At 43.4% G+C, this 17,175-nt stretch overlaps 1 protein-coding gene across 1 annotated transcript in view; it reads left to right on the top strand.

Moving 5' to 3' along the window:
- LOC138674514 (laminin subunit beta-4-like) overlaps positions 1–17,175 on the top strand; it is a 341,174-nt gene that overhangs the window by 157,104 nt on the left and 166,895 nt on the right. Inside the window, exons 32-33 of the mRNA XM_069762342.1 lie at positions 15,949–16,321; positions 16,770–16,933. Of these exons, the coding sequence (XP_069618443.1) occupies positions 15,949–16,321; positions 16,770–16,933 (537 nt within the window). The remainder of the gene's footprint in view (positions 1–15,948; positions 16,322–16,769; positions 16,934–17,175) is intronic.

A 17,175-nucleotide genomic window follows, 5' to 3' on the forward strand; every position in this document is an offset into this window, starting at 1 on the left:
CTACTTTTATTGTTTTCTTCATAGATATTAGGTTGACTGTGTATGTTCTGATCTGAATATATGCCAACCATGTATGTCTTAATTTTGTTGTTGTTTAATAAATGAATTTAAAAAAAATAACATGCTGTCTTTACAAAACTCTGATTAGCATTAACCCCTTTCTGACATCGGACGTACTATCCCGTCCATGTGGGGTGGGCCCCTATGACCATGGACGGGATAGTACGTCCAACGCGATCGGCGGCGCTCACGGGGGGAGCGCCGCTGATCGCGGCCGGGTGTCAGCTGCCTATCGCAGCTGACATCCGGCACTATGTGCCAGGAGCGGTCACGGACCGCCCCCGGCACATTTACCCCTGGCACACCGCGATTAAAGATGATCGCGATGTGCCGGCGGTGCAGGGAAGCATCGCGCAGGGAGGGGGCTCCCTGCGGGCTTCCCTGAGCCCCCCGCAGCAACGCGATGTGATCGCGTTGCTGCGAGGGTCTTACCTCCCTCCCTCCCTGCTCGAGCCCCGGATCCAAGATGGCCGCGGATCCGGGTCCTGCAGGGAGGGAGGTGGCTTCACAGAGCCTGCTCAGAGCAGGCACTGTGAAGCCTGCAGCGCTGCATGTCAGATCAGTGATCTGATAGAGTGCTGTGCAAACTGTCAGATCACTGATCTGTGATGTCCCCCCCTGGGACAAAGTAAAAAAGTAAAAAAAAAAAATTTTCAAACGTGTAAAAAAAAATAAAAAAAAATATTCCAAAATAATGAAAAAAAAATATATATATTATTCCCATAAATACATTTCTTTATCTAAATAAAAAAAACAAAACAATAAAAGTACACATATTTAGTATCGCCGCGTCCGTAACGGCCCGACCTATAAAACTGGCCCACTAGTTAACCCCTTCAGTAAACACCGTAAGAGAAAAAAAAAAAAACGAGGCAAAAAACAACGCTTTATTATCATACCGCCGAACAAAAAGTGGAATAACACGCGATAAAAAAGACAGATATAAATAACCATGGTACCACTGAAAACGTCATCTTGTCCCGCAAAAAACGAGCCCCCATACAGCATCATCAGCAAAAAAATAAAAAAGTTATAGTCCTGAGAATAAAGCGATGCCAAAATAATTATTTTTTCTATAAAATAGTTTTTATCGTATAAAAGCGCCAAAACATAAAAAAAGATATAAATGAGGTGTCGCTGTAATCGTACTGACCCGAAGAATAAAACTGCTTTATCAATTTTACCAAACGCGGAACGGTATAAACGCCTCCCCCAAAAGAAATTCATGAATAGCTGGTTTTTGGTCATTCTGCCTCACAAAAATCGGAATAAAAAGCGATCAAAAAATGTCACGTGCCCGAAAATGTTACCAATAAAAACGTCAACTCGTCCCGCAAAAAACAAGACCTCACATGACTCTGTGGACCAAAATATAGAAAAATTATAGCTCTCAAAATGTGGTAACGCAAAAAATATTTTTTGCAATAAAAAGCGTCTTTCAGTGTGTGACGGCTGCCAATCATAAAAATCCGCTAAAAAACCCGCTATAAAAGTAAATCAAACCCCCCTTCATCACCCCCTTAGTTAGGGAAAAATTAAAAAAATGTATTTATTTACATTTTCCCATTAGGGCTAGGGCTAGGGTTAGGGCTAGGGTTAGGGCTAGGGTTAGGGCTAGGGTTAGGGTTAGGGCTAGGGTTAGGGTTAGGGCTAGGGTTAGGGCTAGGGTTAGGGCTAGGGTTAGGATTAGGGTTAGGGTTAGGGCTAGGGTTAGGGCTAGGGTTAGGATTAGGGTTAGGGCTAGGGTTAGGGCTAGGGTTAGGGCTAGGGTTAGGATTAGGGTTAGGGTTAGGGCTAGGGCTACAGTTTGGGTTGGGGCTAAAGTTACAGTTAGGGTTTAGATTACATTTACAGTTGGGAATAAGTTTGGGATTAGGGTAAGGGGTGTGTCTGGGTTAGAGGTGTGGTTAGGGTTACTGTTGGGATTAGGGTTAGGGGTGTGTTTGGATTAGGGTTTCAGTTATAATTGGGGGGTTTCCACTGTTTAGGCACATCAGGGGCTCTCCAAACGCGATATGGCGTCCGATCTCAATTCCAGCCAATTCTGCGTTGAAAAAGTAAAACAGTGCTTCTTCCCTTCCGAGCTCTCCCGTGTGCCCAAACAGGGGTTTACCCCAACATATGGGGTATCAGCGTACTCAGGACAAATAGGACAACAACTTTTGTTGTCCAATTTCTCCTGTTACCCTTGGGAAAATACAAAACTCGGGGCTAAAACATATTTTTTGTGGGAAAAAAAAGATTTTTTATTTTCACGGCTCTGCGTTATAAACTGTAGTGAAACACTTGGGGGTTCAAAGTTCTCACAACACATCTAGATTAGTTCCCTGGGGGGTCTAGTTTCCAATATGGGGTCACTTGTGGGGGGTTTCTACTGTTTAGGTACATTAGGGGTTCTGCAAACGCAATGTGACGTCTGCAGACCATTCCATCTAAGTCTGCATTCCAAATGGCGCTCCTTTCCTTCCGAGCTCTGCCATGCGCTCAAACGGTGGTTTCCCCCAACATACGGGGTATCAGCGTACTCAGGACAAATTGGACAACAACTTTTGGGGTCGAATTTCTCCTCTTACCCTCGGGAAAATACAAAACTGGGGGCTAAAAAATAATTTTGGGGGGAAAGATTTTTTTTTTTAATTTTCACGGCTCTGCGTTACAAACTGTAGTGAAACACTTGGGGGTTCAAAGCTATCACAACACATCTAGATGAGTTCCTTAGGGGGTCTAGTTTCCAAAATGGTGTCACTTGTGGGAGGTTTCTACTGTTTAGGTACATTAGGGGCTCTGCAAATGCAATGTGACACCTGCAGACCATTCCATCTAAGTCCTCATTCCAAATGGAGCTCCTTCCCTTCCGAGCCCTCCCATGCGCCCAAACAGTGGTTCCCCCCCACATATGGGGTATCAGCGCACTCAGGACAAATTGGACAACAAATTGTGGGGTCGAATTTCTCCTGTTACCCTCGGGAAAATACAAAACTGGGGGCTAAAAAATAATTTTTGTGGGAAAAAATTTTTGTTTTATTTTTACGGCTCTCCATTATAAACTTCTGTGAAGCCCTTGGTGGGTCAAAGCGCTCAGCACACATCTAGATAAGTTCCTAAGGGGGTCTACTTTCCAAAATGGTGTCACTTGTGGGGGGTTTCTACTGTTTAGGTACATTAGGGGCTCTGCAAACGCAATGTGACACCTGCAGACCATTCCATCTAAGTCTGCATTCAAATGGCACTCCTTCCCTTCTAAGCCCTCCCATGTGCCCAAACAGTGGTTCCCCCCCACATATGGTGTATCATCGCACTCAGGACAAATTGGGAAACAAATTTTGGGGTCCAATTTCTCCTGTTACCCTCAGGAAAATACAAAACTGGGGGCTAAAAAAATAATTTTTGTGGGAAAAAAATTTTGTTTTATTTTTACGGCTCTGCATTATAAACTTCTGTGAAGCACTTGGTGGGTCAAAGTGCTCACCACACCTCTAGATAAGTTCCTTAGGGGGTCTACTTTCCAAAATGGTGTCATTTGTGGGGGGTTTCAATGTTTAGGCACATCAGTGGCTCTTCAAACGCAACATGGCGTTCTATCTCAATTCCTGTCAATTTTGCTTTGAAAAGTCAAATGGCGCTCCTTCCCTTCCGAGCTCTCCCATCCGCCCAAACAGTGGTTTACCCCCACATATGGGGTATCAGCATACTCAGGACAAATTGTACAACAACTTTTGGGGTCCAATTTCTTCTCTTACCCTTGACAAAATAAAAAATTGGGGGCGAAAAGATAATTTTTGTGAAAAAATATGATTTTTTATTTTTACGGTTCTACATTATAAACTTCTGTGAAGCACTTGGTGGGTCAAAGTGCTCACCACACCTCTAGATAAGTTCCTTAGGGGGTCTACTTTCCAAAATGGTGTCACTTGTGGGGGGTTTCAATGTTTAGGCACATAAGTGGCTCTTCAAACGCAACATGGCGTCCCATCTCAATTCCAGTCAATTTTGCATTGAAAAGTCAAATGGCACTCCTTCGCTTCCGAGCTCTGCCATGCGCCCAAACAGTGGTTTACCCCCACATGTGGGGTATTGGCATACTCAGGACAAATTGTATAACAATGTTTGGGGTCCATTTTCTCCTGTTACCCTTGGTAAAACAAAACAAATTGGAGCTGAATTAAATTTTTTGTGAAAAAAAGTTAAATGTTCATTTTTATTTAAACATTCAAAAAATTCCTGTGAAGCACCAGAAGGGATAATAAACTTCTTGAATATGGTTTTGAGCACCTTGAGGGGTGTAGTTTTTAGAATGGTGTCACACTTGGGTATTTTCTATCATATAGACCCCTCAAAATGACTTCAAATGAGATGTGGTCCCTAAAATAAAATGGTGTTGTAGAAATGAGAAATTGCTGGTCAATTTTAACCCTTATAACTCCCTAACAAAAAAAAATTTTGGTTCCAAAATTGTGTTGATGTAAAGTAAACATGTGGGAAATGTTACTTATTAAGTATTTTGTGTGACATATCTCTGTGATTTAATTGCATAAAAATTCAAAGTTGGAAAATTGCGAAATTTTCATAATTTTCGCCAAATTTCCGTTTTTTTCACAAATAAACGCAGGTACTATCAAAGAATTTTTACCATTGTCATGAAGTACAATATGTCACGAGAAAACAATGTCAGAATCACCAGGATCCATTGAAGCGTTCCAGAGTTATAACCTCATAAAGGGACAGTGGTCAGAATTGTAAAAATTGGCCCGGTCATTAACGTGCAAACCACCCTTGGGGGTAAAGGGGTTAAAGTAACAGGCCACAATAAGACTGGTATAGGGGCATACATAAATATCATGGAGCCCCATATAAAAAGTCCAAATTACCCCCCCTTTCTAAAAAAAATATTTGATGGAGCCCAGATATGGTCAGGTCAGGGCACATAAGCTCAGTCACAGAGGGGCATATCTCCAAACTCTTAAAGTCAATGAGGGAAACGTGTTGCAGCTGTGACACAGTAATGGTGCCCCCTTTGAAACCCATTGTGTTCTCACCCACTTCAAACCTCTTTCATAACTCCCAAGAGTATGGCACCCCACATAATGCCCCCAAGACACATAGTAGGATATGCTAAAGCTTTGTGTTCTCACCCACTACAAACCACTTTCATAACTCCAAAGAGTATGACACCCCACATAATGCCCCCAAGACACATAGTAGGATATACTCACAGTAATTATCCCTCACAAAAAGCCCCCACAGTACCTCCCAGAGGCACAGTATGCTGGTCCCTCAGTGTCCTCAGCAAATTATGATGCCCCAACTCATCATGATGCCACCACAGTGCACTGACACAGTATAATATCCCCCACAAGGCCTCAACACAGTATGGTGCTACTAAAATGCTAGCCACACAATATGATGTTCCCATAATTCCTGTCATGATCCCAATGGCAGGGGATCACAAAAGGACAAGCACACAAAAAACAGAACAAGCTCTAGGGTGATGGAAACTGAGCTGACCGCGATCCTGAACCTAATTCACAACACTAGCAGTAGCCGGGGAACGTGCCTACGATTATTCTAGACGTCTCGCGCCAGCCGAAGGACTAGCTTCCCCTATTAGAAGAAACAAAGACCTCTTTTGCCTCCAGAGAAACACCCCACAGAAATAGCAGCCCCCCACATGTAATGACGGTGAAATGAGAGGAAAGCACATACGTAGTAATGAAAACAGATTCAGCAAAATGAGGCCCGCTAAAACTAGATAGCAGAGGATACAAAAGTGAACTGCGCGGTCAGCGAAAAACCCTACAAAAAACCATCCTGAAATTACTTGAACTCATGTGCCAACTCATGGAACATGAGGAGTAATATCAGCCCACTAGAGCAACCAGCAACAAGGAATCACATAACTGCAAGCTGGACTAAAACAAAAACAAAAACAAAAATAAAGCAAAACGTGGAACAGGAAAATCAAAAACTTAGCTTGTCCTGAAGATTACTGAAGCGGAAAGCAGAGGTAACAAGACACACTGATTACATTGATCGCCGGCGAGGAAATGACAAGAAAGCCAGGTTAAATAGGAAACTCCCATGATAGAACAGGTGGACACCAGAGACCGCAGAGGACACAAGTCACCCAGTACCATCTGTAACCACCAGAGGGAGCCCAAAAACAGAATCCACAACAGTACCCCCCCTTGAGGAGGGGTCACCGAACCCTCACGAGAACCACCAGGGCGACCAGGATGAGCCCTATGAAATGCACGGACCAAATCAGCAGCATGAACATCAGAGGCAACCACCCAAGAATTATCCTCCTGACCATAACCCTTCCACTTGACCAAATACTGAAGTTTCCGTCTGGAAACACGAGAATCCAAGATCTTCTCCACAACATACTCCAATTCTCCCTCCACCAGCACCGGAGCAGGAGGCTCAAGCGAAGGAACAACAGGTACCTCATACTTCCGCAACAACAACCGATGGAACACATTATGAATAGCAAACGATGCCGGGAGATCCAAACGAAACAACACAGGGTTAAGAATTTCCAAGATCCTATAGGGACCGATGAACCGAGGCTTGAACTTAGGAGAAGAGACCTTCATAGGAACAAAACTAGAAGACAACCACACCAAGTCCCCAACACGAAGTCGAGGACCCACGCGGCGACGGCGATTAGCAAACTGCTGAGCCCTCTCCTGGGACAACTTCAAATTGTCCACCACATGACTCCAAATCTGATGCAACCTATCCACCACCATGTCCACTCCAGGACAATCAGAAGGCTCCACCTGACCAGAGGAAAAACGAGGATGAAACCCCGAATTACAAAAGAAAGGAGAAACCAAGGTAGCAGAACTAACCCGATTATTAAGGGCAAATTCGGCAAGCGGCAAAAAGGTAACCCAGTCATCTTGATCAGCAGAAACAAAACACCTTAAATAAGTTTCCAAGGTCTGATTAGTTCGTTCCGTCTGGCCATTCGTCTGAGGATGGAATGCAGACGAAAAGGACAAATCAATGCCCATCTTAGCACAGAACGTCCGCCAAAATCTAGACACAAACTGGGATCCCCTGTCAGAAACAATGTTCTCCGGAATCCCATGCAAACGAACCATGTTCTGAAAAAACAGAGGGACCAACTCAGAGGAGGAAGGTAACTTAGGCAAGGGTACCAGATGAACCATCTTAGAAAAGCGGTCACACACAACCTAGATGACGGACATTTTTTGAGAGACAGGGAGATCCGAAATAAAGTCCATGGAAATGTGCGTCCAAGGCCTCTTCGGGATAGGCAAAGGTGACAACAATCCACTGGCTCGAGAACAGCAAGGCTTTGCCCGAGCGCAAACTTCACAAGACTGCACAAAAGAACGCACATCCCTCGACAAGGAAGGCCACCAAAAAGACCTGGCCACCAAGTCTCTAGTACCAAATATTCCAGGATGACCTGCCAACGCAGAAGAATGGACCTCGGAGATGACTCTACTGGTCCAATTATCCGGAACAAACAGTCTTTCAGGGGGACAACGATCAGGTTTATCCGCCTGAAACTCCTGTAAAGCACATCGCAAGTCTGGGAAGACAGCCGACAAAATCACCCCATCCCTAAGGATACCAGTGGGCTCAGAATTTCCAGGGGAATCAGGCACAAAACTCCTAGAAAGTGTATCCGCCTTCACATTCTTTGAACCTGGCAGGTATGAAACCACAAAATTGAAACGGGAGAAAAACAGTGGCCAACGAGCCTGTCTAGGATCCAGACGCTTGGCAGACTCAAGGTAAATCAGATTTTTGTGATCAGTCAAGACCACCACACGATGTCTAGCACCCTCAAGCCAATGACGCCACTCCTCAAATGCCCACTTCATGGCCAAAAGCTCCCGATTACCAACATCATAATTCCGCTCAGTGGGCAAAAACTTTCTAGAAAAGAACGCACATGGCTTCATCACCGAGCAATCGGAGCTTCTCTGTGACAAAACCGCCCCCGCTCCAATCTCAGAAGCATCAACCTCAACCTGAAAAGGAAGCAAAACATCTGGCTGACGCAACACAGGAGCAGAAGAAAACCGGTGCTTAAGTTCCTGAAAGGCCTCCACAGCCGCAGGAGACCAATCAGCAACATCAGCACCCTTCTTAGTCAGATCCGTCAAAGGCTTAACAACACTAGAAAAATTAGTTATGAAACGACGATAAAAATTAGCAAAGCCCAAGAACTTCTGCAGACTCTTAAGAGATGTAGGCTGCGTCCAGTCACAAATAGCTTGAACCTTGACGGGATCCATCTCAATAGTAGAAGGGGAAAAAATATACCCCAAAAAAGAAATCTTCTGGACTCCAAAGAGACACTTTGAACCTTTTACAAACAAAGAATTGGCCCGCAGGACCTGAAACACCTTCCTGACTTGCTGAACATGGGACTCCCAGTCATCAGAAAAAACCAAAACATCATCCAAATACACAATCATAAATTTATCCAGATATTCACGGAAAATATCGTGCATAAAGGACTGGAAGACAGAAGGAACATTAGAAAGTCCAAAAGGCATCACCAAATACTCAAAATGGCCCTCAGGCGTATTAAATGCGGTTTTCCACTCATCACCCTGCTTAATCCGCACAAGATTATACGCACCCCGAAGATCAATCTTAGTGAACCATTTAGCCCCCTTAATGCGAGCGAACAAATCAGTCAACAATGGAAAAGGATACTGATATTTGACCGTAATCTTATTCAAAAGACGGCAATCTATACAAGGCCTCAAGGAACCATCTTTTTTGGCCACGAAAAAAAAACCTGCTCCCAAAGGAGACGAAGATGGACGGATATGTCCCTTTTCCAAGGACTCCTTAACATAATCCCGCATAGCAGTATGCTCTGGCACTGACAGATTGAACAAACGACCTTTAGGAAATTTACTGCCAGGAATCAAATCTATAGCACAATCGCAATCCCTGTGAGGAGGAAGCGAATTGAGCTTAGGCTCCTCAAAAACATCCCGATAATCAGACAAAAATACAGGAACCTCAGAAGGAGTAGATGAAGCGATAGAAATCGGAGGTGCATCACCATGAACCCCCTGACATCCCCAGCTTAACACAGACATCGTTTTCCAGTCCAAGACTGGGTTATGAGTTTGTAACCATGGCAGACCAAGCACTAAGACATCATGTAAATTATACAGTACCAGGAAGCGAATCACCTCCTGATGAACGGGAGTCATTTGCATGGTCACGTGTGTCCAGTACTGAGGTTTATTCATAGCCAAAGGTGTAGAGTCAATTCCTTTCAAAGGAATAGGGACTTCCAGAGGCTCCAGACTAAACCCACAGTGGTTGGCAAATGACCAATCCATAAGACTCAGGGCAGCGCCTGAATCCACATAGGCATCGATGGAAATGGCTGATAATGAACAAATCAGAGTCACAGACAGAATGAACTTAGACTGTAAAGTACTAATGGCAACAGACTTATCAACCTTTTTTGTGCGTTTAGAGCATGCTGATATAACATGAGCTGAATCACCACAATAAAAACACAACCCATTTTTCCGCCTATAGTTTTGCCGTTCACTTCTGGACTGAATTCTATCACATTGCATTGTCTCAGGTGCCTGTTCAGAAGACACCGCCAAATGGTGCACAGGTTTGCGCTCCCGTAAACGCCGATCAATCTGAATAGCCATAGTCATAGACTCATTCAGACCTGTAGGCGCAGGGAACCCCACCATAACATCTTTAATGGCCTCAGAAAGGCCATCTCTGAATCTTGCAGCCAGGGAGCACTCATTCCACTGAGTAAGCACCGACCATTTCTGAAATTTCTGACAATATATTTCTGCTTCATCTTGCCCCTGAGAGAGAGCCAATAAAGCTTTTTCAGCCTGAATCTCTAGGTTAGGTTCCTCATAGAGCAAACCCAATGCCAGAAAAAACGCATCCACATTGAGCAACGCAGGATCCCCTGGTGCCAATGCAAATGCCCAATTCTGAGGGTCACCCCGCAGGAAAGATATTACAATCTTGACTTGCTGAGCAGGGTCTCCAGAGGAGCGAGATTTCAAAGAAAGAAACAACTTGCAATTGTTCCTAAAATTCAGAAAACTAGATCTATCTCCAGCAAAAAACTCTGGGATAGGAATTCTAGGTTCAGACATAGGAGCATGTACAACAAAATCTTGTATATTTTGAACCTTAGCAGCAAGATTATTCAGGCTGGAAGCCAAACTCTGGACGTCCATGATAAACAGCTGAGGTCAGAGCCATTCAAGGATTAAGAGGAGGTAAGACGCAGCCAGGCTGCAATTAAGGCTAGGCAGCAAACTCTGAGGGAAGGAAAAAAAAAAAAAAAAAAAAAAACTTCCTCAGACTACTTTTCCTCCTACTTCAGCCAATACGATTACCACTTTTCGGGCCGGCGATACTGTCATGATCCCAATGGGAGGGGATCACAAAAGGACAAGCACACAAAAAACAGAACAAGCTCTAGGGTGATGGAAACTGAGCTGACCGCGATCCTGAACCTAATTCACAACACTAGCAGTAGCCGGGGAACGTGCCTACGATGATTCTAGACGTCTCGCGCCAGCCGAAGGACTAGCTTCCCCTATTAGAAGAAACAAAGACCTCTCTTGCCTCCAGAGAAACACCCCACAGAAATAGCAGCCCCCCACATGTAATGACGGTGAAATGAGAGGAAAGCACATACGTAGTAATGAAAACAGATTCAGCAAAATGAGGCCCGCTAAAACTAGATAGCAGAGGATACAAAAGTGAACTGCGCGGTCAGCGAAAAACCCTACAAAAAACCATCCTGAAATTACTTGAACTCATGTGCCAACTCATGGAACATGAGGAGTAATATCAGCCCACTAGAGCAACCAGCAACAAGGAATCACATAACTGCAAGCTGGACTAAAACAAAAACAAAAACAAAAATAAAGCAAAACGTGGAACAGGAAAATCAAAAACTTAGCTTGTCCTGAAGATTACTGAAGCGGAAAGCAGAGGTAACAAGACACACTGATTACATTGATCGCCGGCGAGGAAATGACAAGAAAGCCAGGTTAAATAGGAAACTCCCATATCCTGATAGAACAGGTGGACACCAGAGACCGCAGAGAACACAAGTCACCCAGTACCATCTGTAACCACCAGAGGGAGCCCAAAAACAGAATCTACAACAAATTCCTGTACACACAGTATGATGCCAACACAGTAATGCCACCCATAGTATGATGACCATTATAGTACACCACACAGTATCATAACTATACCGCCCCAATACATAGTATGATGCCCCACAGTCTCCCTCCTTCACAGTATGATGCCCTCATTGCCCCCCACACAGTATGATGATCCCGGACAGCTGATGTTCCCAGACAGATGATATTCTATTCCTGGTCAAGGTTCTCATGTGAAGTGTGCAATGTGCTATGCTTCTGAAGCATCTCCAAGAGTGGACCCTCTGGGTCGTGATACCAGAGCCCCCCCGAGGGAGCAACCCTAGTGAACCCACCCGCTCTACAGGGAGCATCAGGGACAGGCCCAAGAAATTTTAATATCACAACTGCCGGTACAAAAGGGATGGTTCGTAGGGGACAAAGGAAAAATGAAGCGAAGGTCAGAAAGGGGACTGGTGGATTAAGGGATCCTGGAATGGAGCTTGGAAGTGTGCAGGATCAGTGGTGGACAGGGAAGGATTTAGGACAGGATCCAAGGAGAGGGGATGGATACAAGAACCCCATGGAGCCACAGCGAGAGCTCACACTGCAAGACAAAAGAGGACAGGGATGGGTAAAGGTACCTTCACACATAACGATTTTGTTAACGATATCGTTGCTTTTTGTGACATAGCAACGATATCGTTAACGAAATCGTTATGAGTGACAGCGACCAACGATCAGGCCCCTGCTGGGAGATCGTTGGTCGCTGGAAATGATCAGGACCTTTTTTTGGTCGCTGATCACCCGCTGTCATCGCTGAATCGGCGTGTGTGACGCCGATCCAGCGATGTGTTCACTGGACACAGTCAGTGCGGGAAGCTGACGCCGGGGGACGTAACAGACATCGGAATGTGAGTATGCACTGTTTTTTTTTTTAACTTTTACAATGGTAACAAGGGTAAATATCGGGTTACTAAGCGCAGCCTTGCGCTTAGTAACCCGATATTTACCCTGGTTACCCGGGGACTTCGGCATCGTTGAAGACAGTTTCAACGATGCCGAAGTCTTTCCCCTGATCGTTGGTCGCTGGAGAGAGCTGTCTGTGTGACAGCTCCCCAGCGACCACACAACGACTTACCAACAATCACGGCCAGGTCGTATCGCTGGCCATGATCGTTGGTAAGTCGTTTAGTGTAACGGTACCTTAAGAGACACACAGAGCACACCAAGGCAGAGTACAGGGTAAAGATGTGCAGAGCACCCAAGAGGGCAGACAGGGCCTGAGGAAACCAGTATATACTTCAGCAAGGTTGCTAGCGCACACACTACTGATAAACAGGCACCTTCCCAGGCAGGAACCCGCCTGATATACACGGTGGTCGTCGCCATGACAGGGCGGCGCCTCTGGGTCATGACCTTCCCCTGGTACAAATGCATGTAGAAAAGCCGCGGAGACACCATCACGTGTTTCTCAACGCAAGCAATAAATAGCCAGGTCTTACACCGGGAAGGAACAACCACGGGAAGGGCAGCATCCAAAAAGGAAAACCACCTATGCCAAAACATGGTATCCATCCACAGACAGCTGTTTCGGGGTATTTGCCCCTCATCAGTGTGGAGTAGGAAAGGAGCAGTGCCTAGTAAAAGGACTATAAACATAAGGATGAATGACCTCAGGGAGATCAAAACATCCAACACCGCAGAGACACCATCACGTGTTTCTCAACGCAGTGATCCAGAACACTGCCCCCATCCCTTATGGGAAAGTTGCAAATGCAGGTAAAAAAGCCGCGGAGACACCATCATGTGTTTCTCAACGCAAGCAATAAATAGCCAGGTCTTTCACCGGGAAGGAACAACCACGGGAAGGGCAGCATCCAAAACGGAAAACCACCTATGCCAAAACCTGGTATCCATCCACAGACAGCTGTTTCGGGGTATTTGCCCCTCATCAGTGTGGAGTAAGAAACTGGCTATTAGGAGCAGTGCCTAGTAAAAGGACTATAAACATAAGGATGAATGACCTTAGGGAGATCAAAACATCCAACACCGCAGAGACACCATCACGTATTTCTCAACGCAGTGATTCAGAACACTGCCCCCATCCCTTATGGGAAATATGCAAATGCAGGTAGAAAAGCCACGGAGACACCATCACCTGTTTCTCAACGCAAGCAATAAATAGCCAGGTCTTTCACCGGGAAGGAACAACCATGGGAAGGGCAGCATCCAAAAAGGAAAACCACCTATACCAAAACAAAACATTGTATCCATCCACAGACAGCTGTTTCGGGGTATTTGCCCCTCATCAGTGTGGAGTAGGAAACTGGCTATTAGGAGCAGTGCCTAGAAAAAGGACTATAAACATAAGGATGAATGACTCAGGGAGATCAAAACATCCAACACCGCAGAGACACCATCACGTGTTTCTCAACGCAGTGATCCAGAACACTGCCCCCATCCCTTATGGGAAATATGCAAATGCAGGTAGAAAGGCCATGGAGACACCATCACATGATTCTCAACGCAAGCAATAAATAGCCAGGTCTTTCACCGGGAAGGAACAACCACGGGAAGGGCAGCATCCAAAAATGAAAACCACCTATGCCAAAACATGGTATCCATCCACAGACAGCTGTTTCGGGGTATTTTCCCCTCATCAGTGTGGAGTAGGAAACTGGCTATTTTAAAAATAAGTAAACTATGTGCTGGCACTGAGGAATATTACTTAGCTGTAAAAAAAAAGTTTTTTTTAATATGTTGGCAGTCAGGAATATTATGTAAATCAAAGAAAACTATATGTGATATTTGCGCTAAGTTCACCTATATGAAGCCATACATAGTTAAAATACTGGGAAATGTCATAAACAAGGTTCCCCATACAGGACTAGGATTAACAAGATGTGTTTACCTTAATATCAAAGAAAAGGAAATCTGTGTCCAGTGCTGACATGCGGAAAGGTCCTTCACTCATGCGCTGTCCCGGCCGGTGACTAGCGTACTCCCCCAGAGCTTGGTAACTGCCGTGCACAGGCAGTGGCGGCCGCGTGTATAGAGCTGAAGCCGACAAGGTGCAGGACCTTGTGTGATGTCACCAGCCGGGACAGCGTCTCCTATACTACTATTTGCTCTGCAACATATTGGATATTTTTGGAACAGAGATTCAGAGAAGGCTTCAGATACCAACCTTTCAGCGCATGAGTGAAGGACCTTTCCGCATATCAGCACTGGACACAGATTTCCTTTTCTTTGATATTAAGGTAAACACATCTTGTTAATCCTAGTCCTGTATGGGGAACCATGTTTATGACATTTCCCAGTATTTTAACTATGTATGGCTTCATATAGGTGAACTTAGCGCAAATATCACATATAGTTTACTTTGATTAACCACTTCTGGGATGATTGGGAGTGATTTCGTCCATATATTTGCTGCTTATTCACCTGGAGCAACTAAGCAGCGCCGTATGGTTCATTTTTAGGAATATTATGTAGCTCCAAAAAAATTTGTTTAGTATATGCTGGTACAAAGTAATATTATTTGGCTCTAAAAAGAGCTGCTTTGTATACTATGGTAGTGGATGAAGCCCTGTCTCTCTCCCTAGTCCCACAGTCTTTTCCTACACTACACAACCCAATGAAAACTAGCAGAGATCTGCAACATGTACTTGTAATGATAACACCGAGGTGCTTGCCTTTTCCTCATATTAAACCTCTCCCTACACTATCTCCACATAACAAAGAACTAATCTTCACTCTCAGTAGCTCTTAAAAGAGCTTTTTGTAATTTCAATCTCTCTGTATGCTGCTTTCACTTACCCTACACTCACCCTACTCTGTTTCCTGCTGTAATTTGCGCAAGATGGTGCTGGCAGTGATTAAATATCTCTTTTGATGCTGTAATGCCAGCCAACCACTGTAATGCCACACCAAATATGGCGCCGGCATTACTGTGATTGTCAAGCAAGCCTAGCATGTTCATTGGCTGCAAATAAAATGCCAAACATGCTGGGCAGGACACTCAAATAAACCGGGTCGAATAGCAATTTACTCACCGAGTAACGAATAGCCTGAATATATTCACTCATCACTAATAACACACTGTTCTACTTATGCAATGTAGTGTATTATCTGAGACTGTCAGCATTATACTAGCAGGCAACTTATTAGATTCTGACCTTATCAGGATCTAATTAGTTTTTATCTATAGAAGACCTGTAGGCCACAGGTTGCCATAACAATTTATCAGCACTTCATAATTCATTGCAGAGAGCACATGGGATGACAGTGGGAGCTCTTTTCCTGTGTCAAAACTTTGGACATTTCATAGTCACCATTGACTACAGCATTAGAGAAGTTATCAAAGACTCATTCTCGGCTACTTTATCCCTGCTTGTTGCAGGGTGTAAGCTGAGCAGGGTGATGGTGAGGGACTCCCCAGATCCCCATGGAAGAGACAACACAGCCATTTAACATTTTAATGGAAATGTGCAAATACCATTAGGAAAAGACAGTTAGGTGAAGGGAGGCAATTAATGTATGACTTTTACTCTGAACATAATTATGTTTCCTCATTATCATAGATTATAATTAATATGAGCTTTTAATATGTAATAGCAGTTTTTATTTAGAAAACAGTTTTTTTTATAAACATTTGAGTCTTTAAGTAGCAAAAAATAAAAATGTTTGTATACATTAGATACGTATGGCATATCTTGTCTTATTTCAGCTTGTAGGTGTAACCTGGAAGGTTCTCAAAAGAACATGTGTGATAAGGAAACTGGTTCATGCAACTGTAAACCTGGGGTCACTGGAAGAAACTGCGACCAATGCGTGTCTAAATTCAAGCTAGACTTTCCTGCATGTCCTCAATGTCACATGTGCTTTGATCAATATGAAACGCAAGTTTCAAATCTATCAACTTCTGTCCATGCTTTCGTAAGATTAGCTGCTAAAATTGTTCCAACAAGATCACCAACTGGCTGTGATATTCAAATACGTATCCTCCAAGATAAACTTTCTGCCATTGAAAAAATCTTTCGGAGTCCAATTCTTTCACCTGAGAAGTACAATAAAGTGAAAAAATATTATGATACCATACGGTAAGCCATTTTCACTTAATTAACATATGCATGCCAACCACATATTTTAAATAATTCTATTTAGCATGTCAAGAAGAAATGCTAAATTATGGCTAGACAAATCTTAGTGCCCAATTTGCCGATGGATAATATGCTACACTACTCTGGCTCATAAAGGTAATTGAAAAGTGATGAGAAGGAACAATGAAGTAAATAGTCTTACATTTAATTTGATTTACCTGCTAAAACCAAAGAAATCCTAATTCTATCTATAGCCTAGAATATCTTTTAGCAGCAGCAAAAAAAAAATTCAGAACAACATTTATGGTTTATACTGAAAGAAGAATGCTGTATTGTTCCATATGATTCTCAAGCAAGCCTATAAGTAAAGCAATAAAGCAATTTTCTAAAAGTAAAATAGTCAGATATATTCAATGTATTAAGCTGTTCTGTTTCACATATATTACAGTCAAAAAGTAAATAGCATAAAGATTCCAGATTTGGGAAAGTTCAATGAAATTGCAAAAATGAACAAAATAATTTCGGATTTGGGGAAAGAAATTGATAATTTATTCACTGAACTTAACAAAATAAAGAGAAAGAAGGAGATAGAAAATACAATAAAGGTTAAAGGTAAGAAATAATCACTCTCAATGTTGAGAAATGTACATATTTCAGAGCAAGAATTTGGTTGTATTTTACTATTGAAGTAGAAATGTGTGTAAAAATTATAAAAGGCCCTAGTATCTGTAAGATCATTTTTTATATAACATTGAAGATAGAATAAAACCTAGTACAGGCTAAAATTTATGACTACACTTAGACTATAATTAAGAGATTTATTATTAGAGATGATCGAGTCTGCAAAGATTCTA

This window comes from Ranitomeya imitator, chromosome 4, assembly GCF_032444005.1.
Source record: "Ranitomeya imitator isolate aRanImi1 chromosome 4, aRanImi1.pri, whole genome shotgun sequence".
Lineage (NCBI taxonomy): Eukaryota > Metazoa > Chordata > Amphibia > Anura > Dendrobatidae > Ranitomeya > Ranitomeya imitator.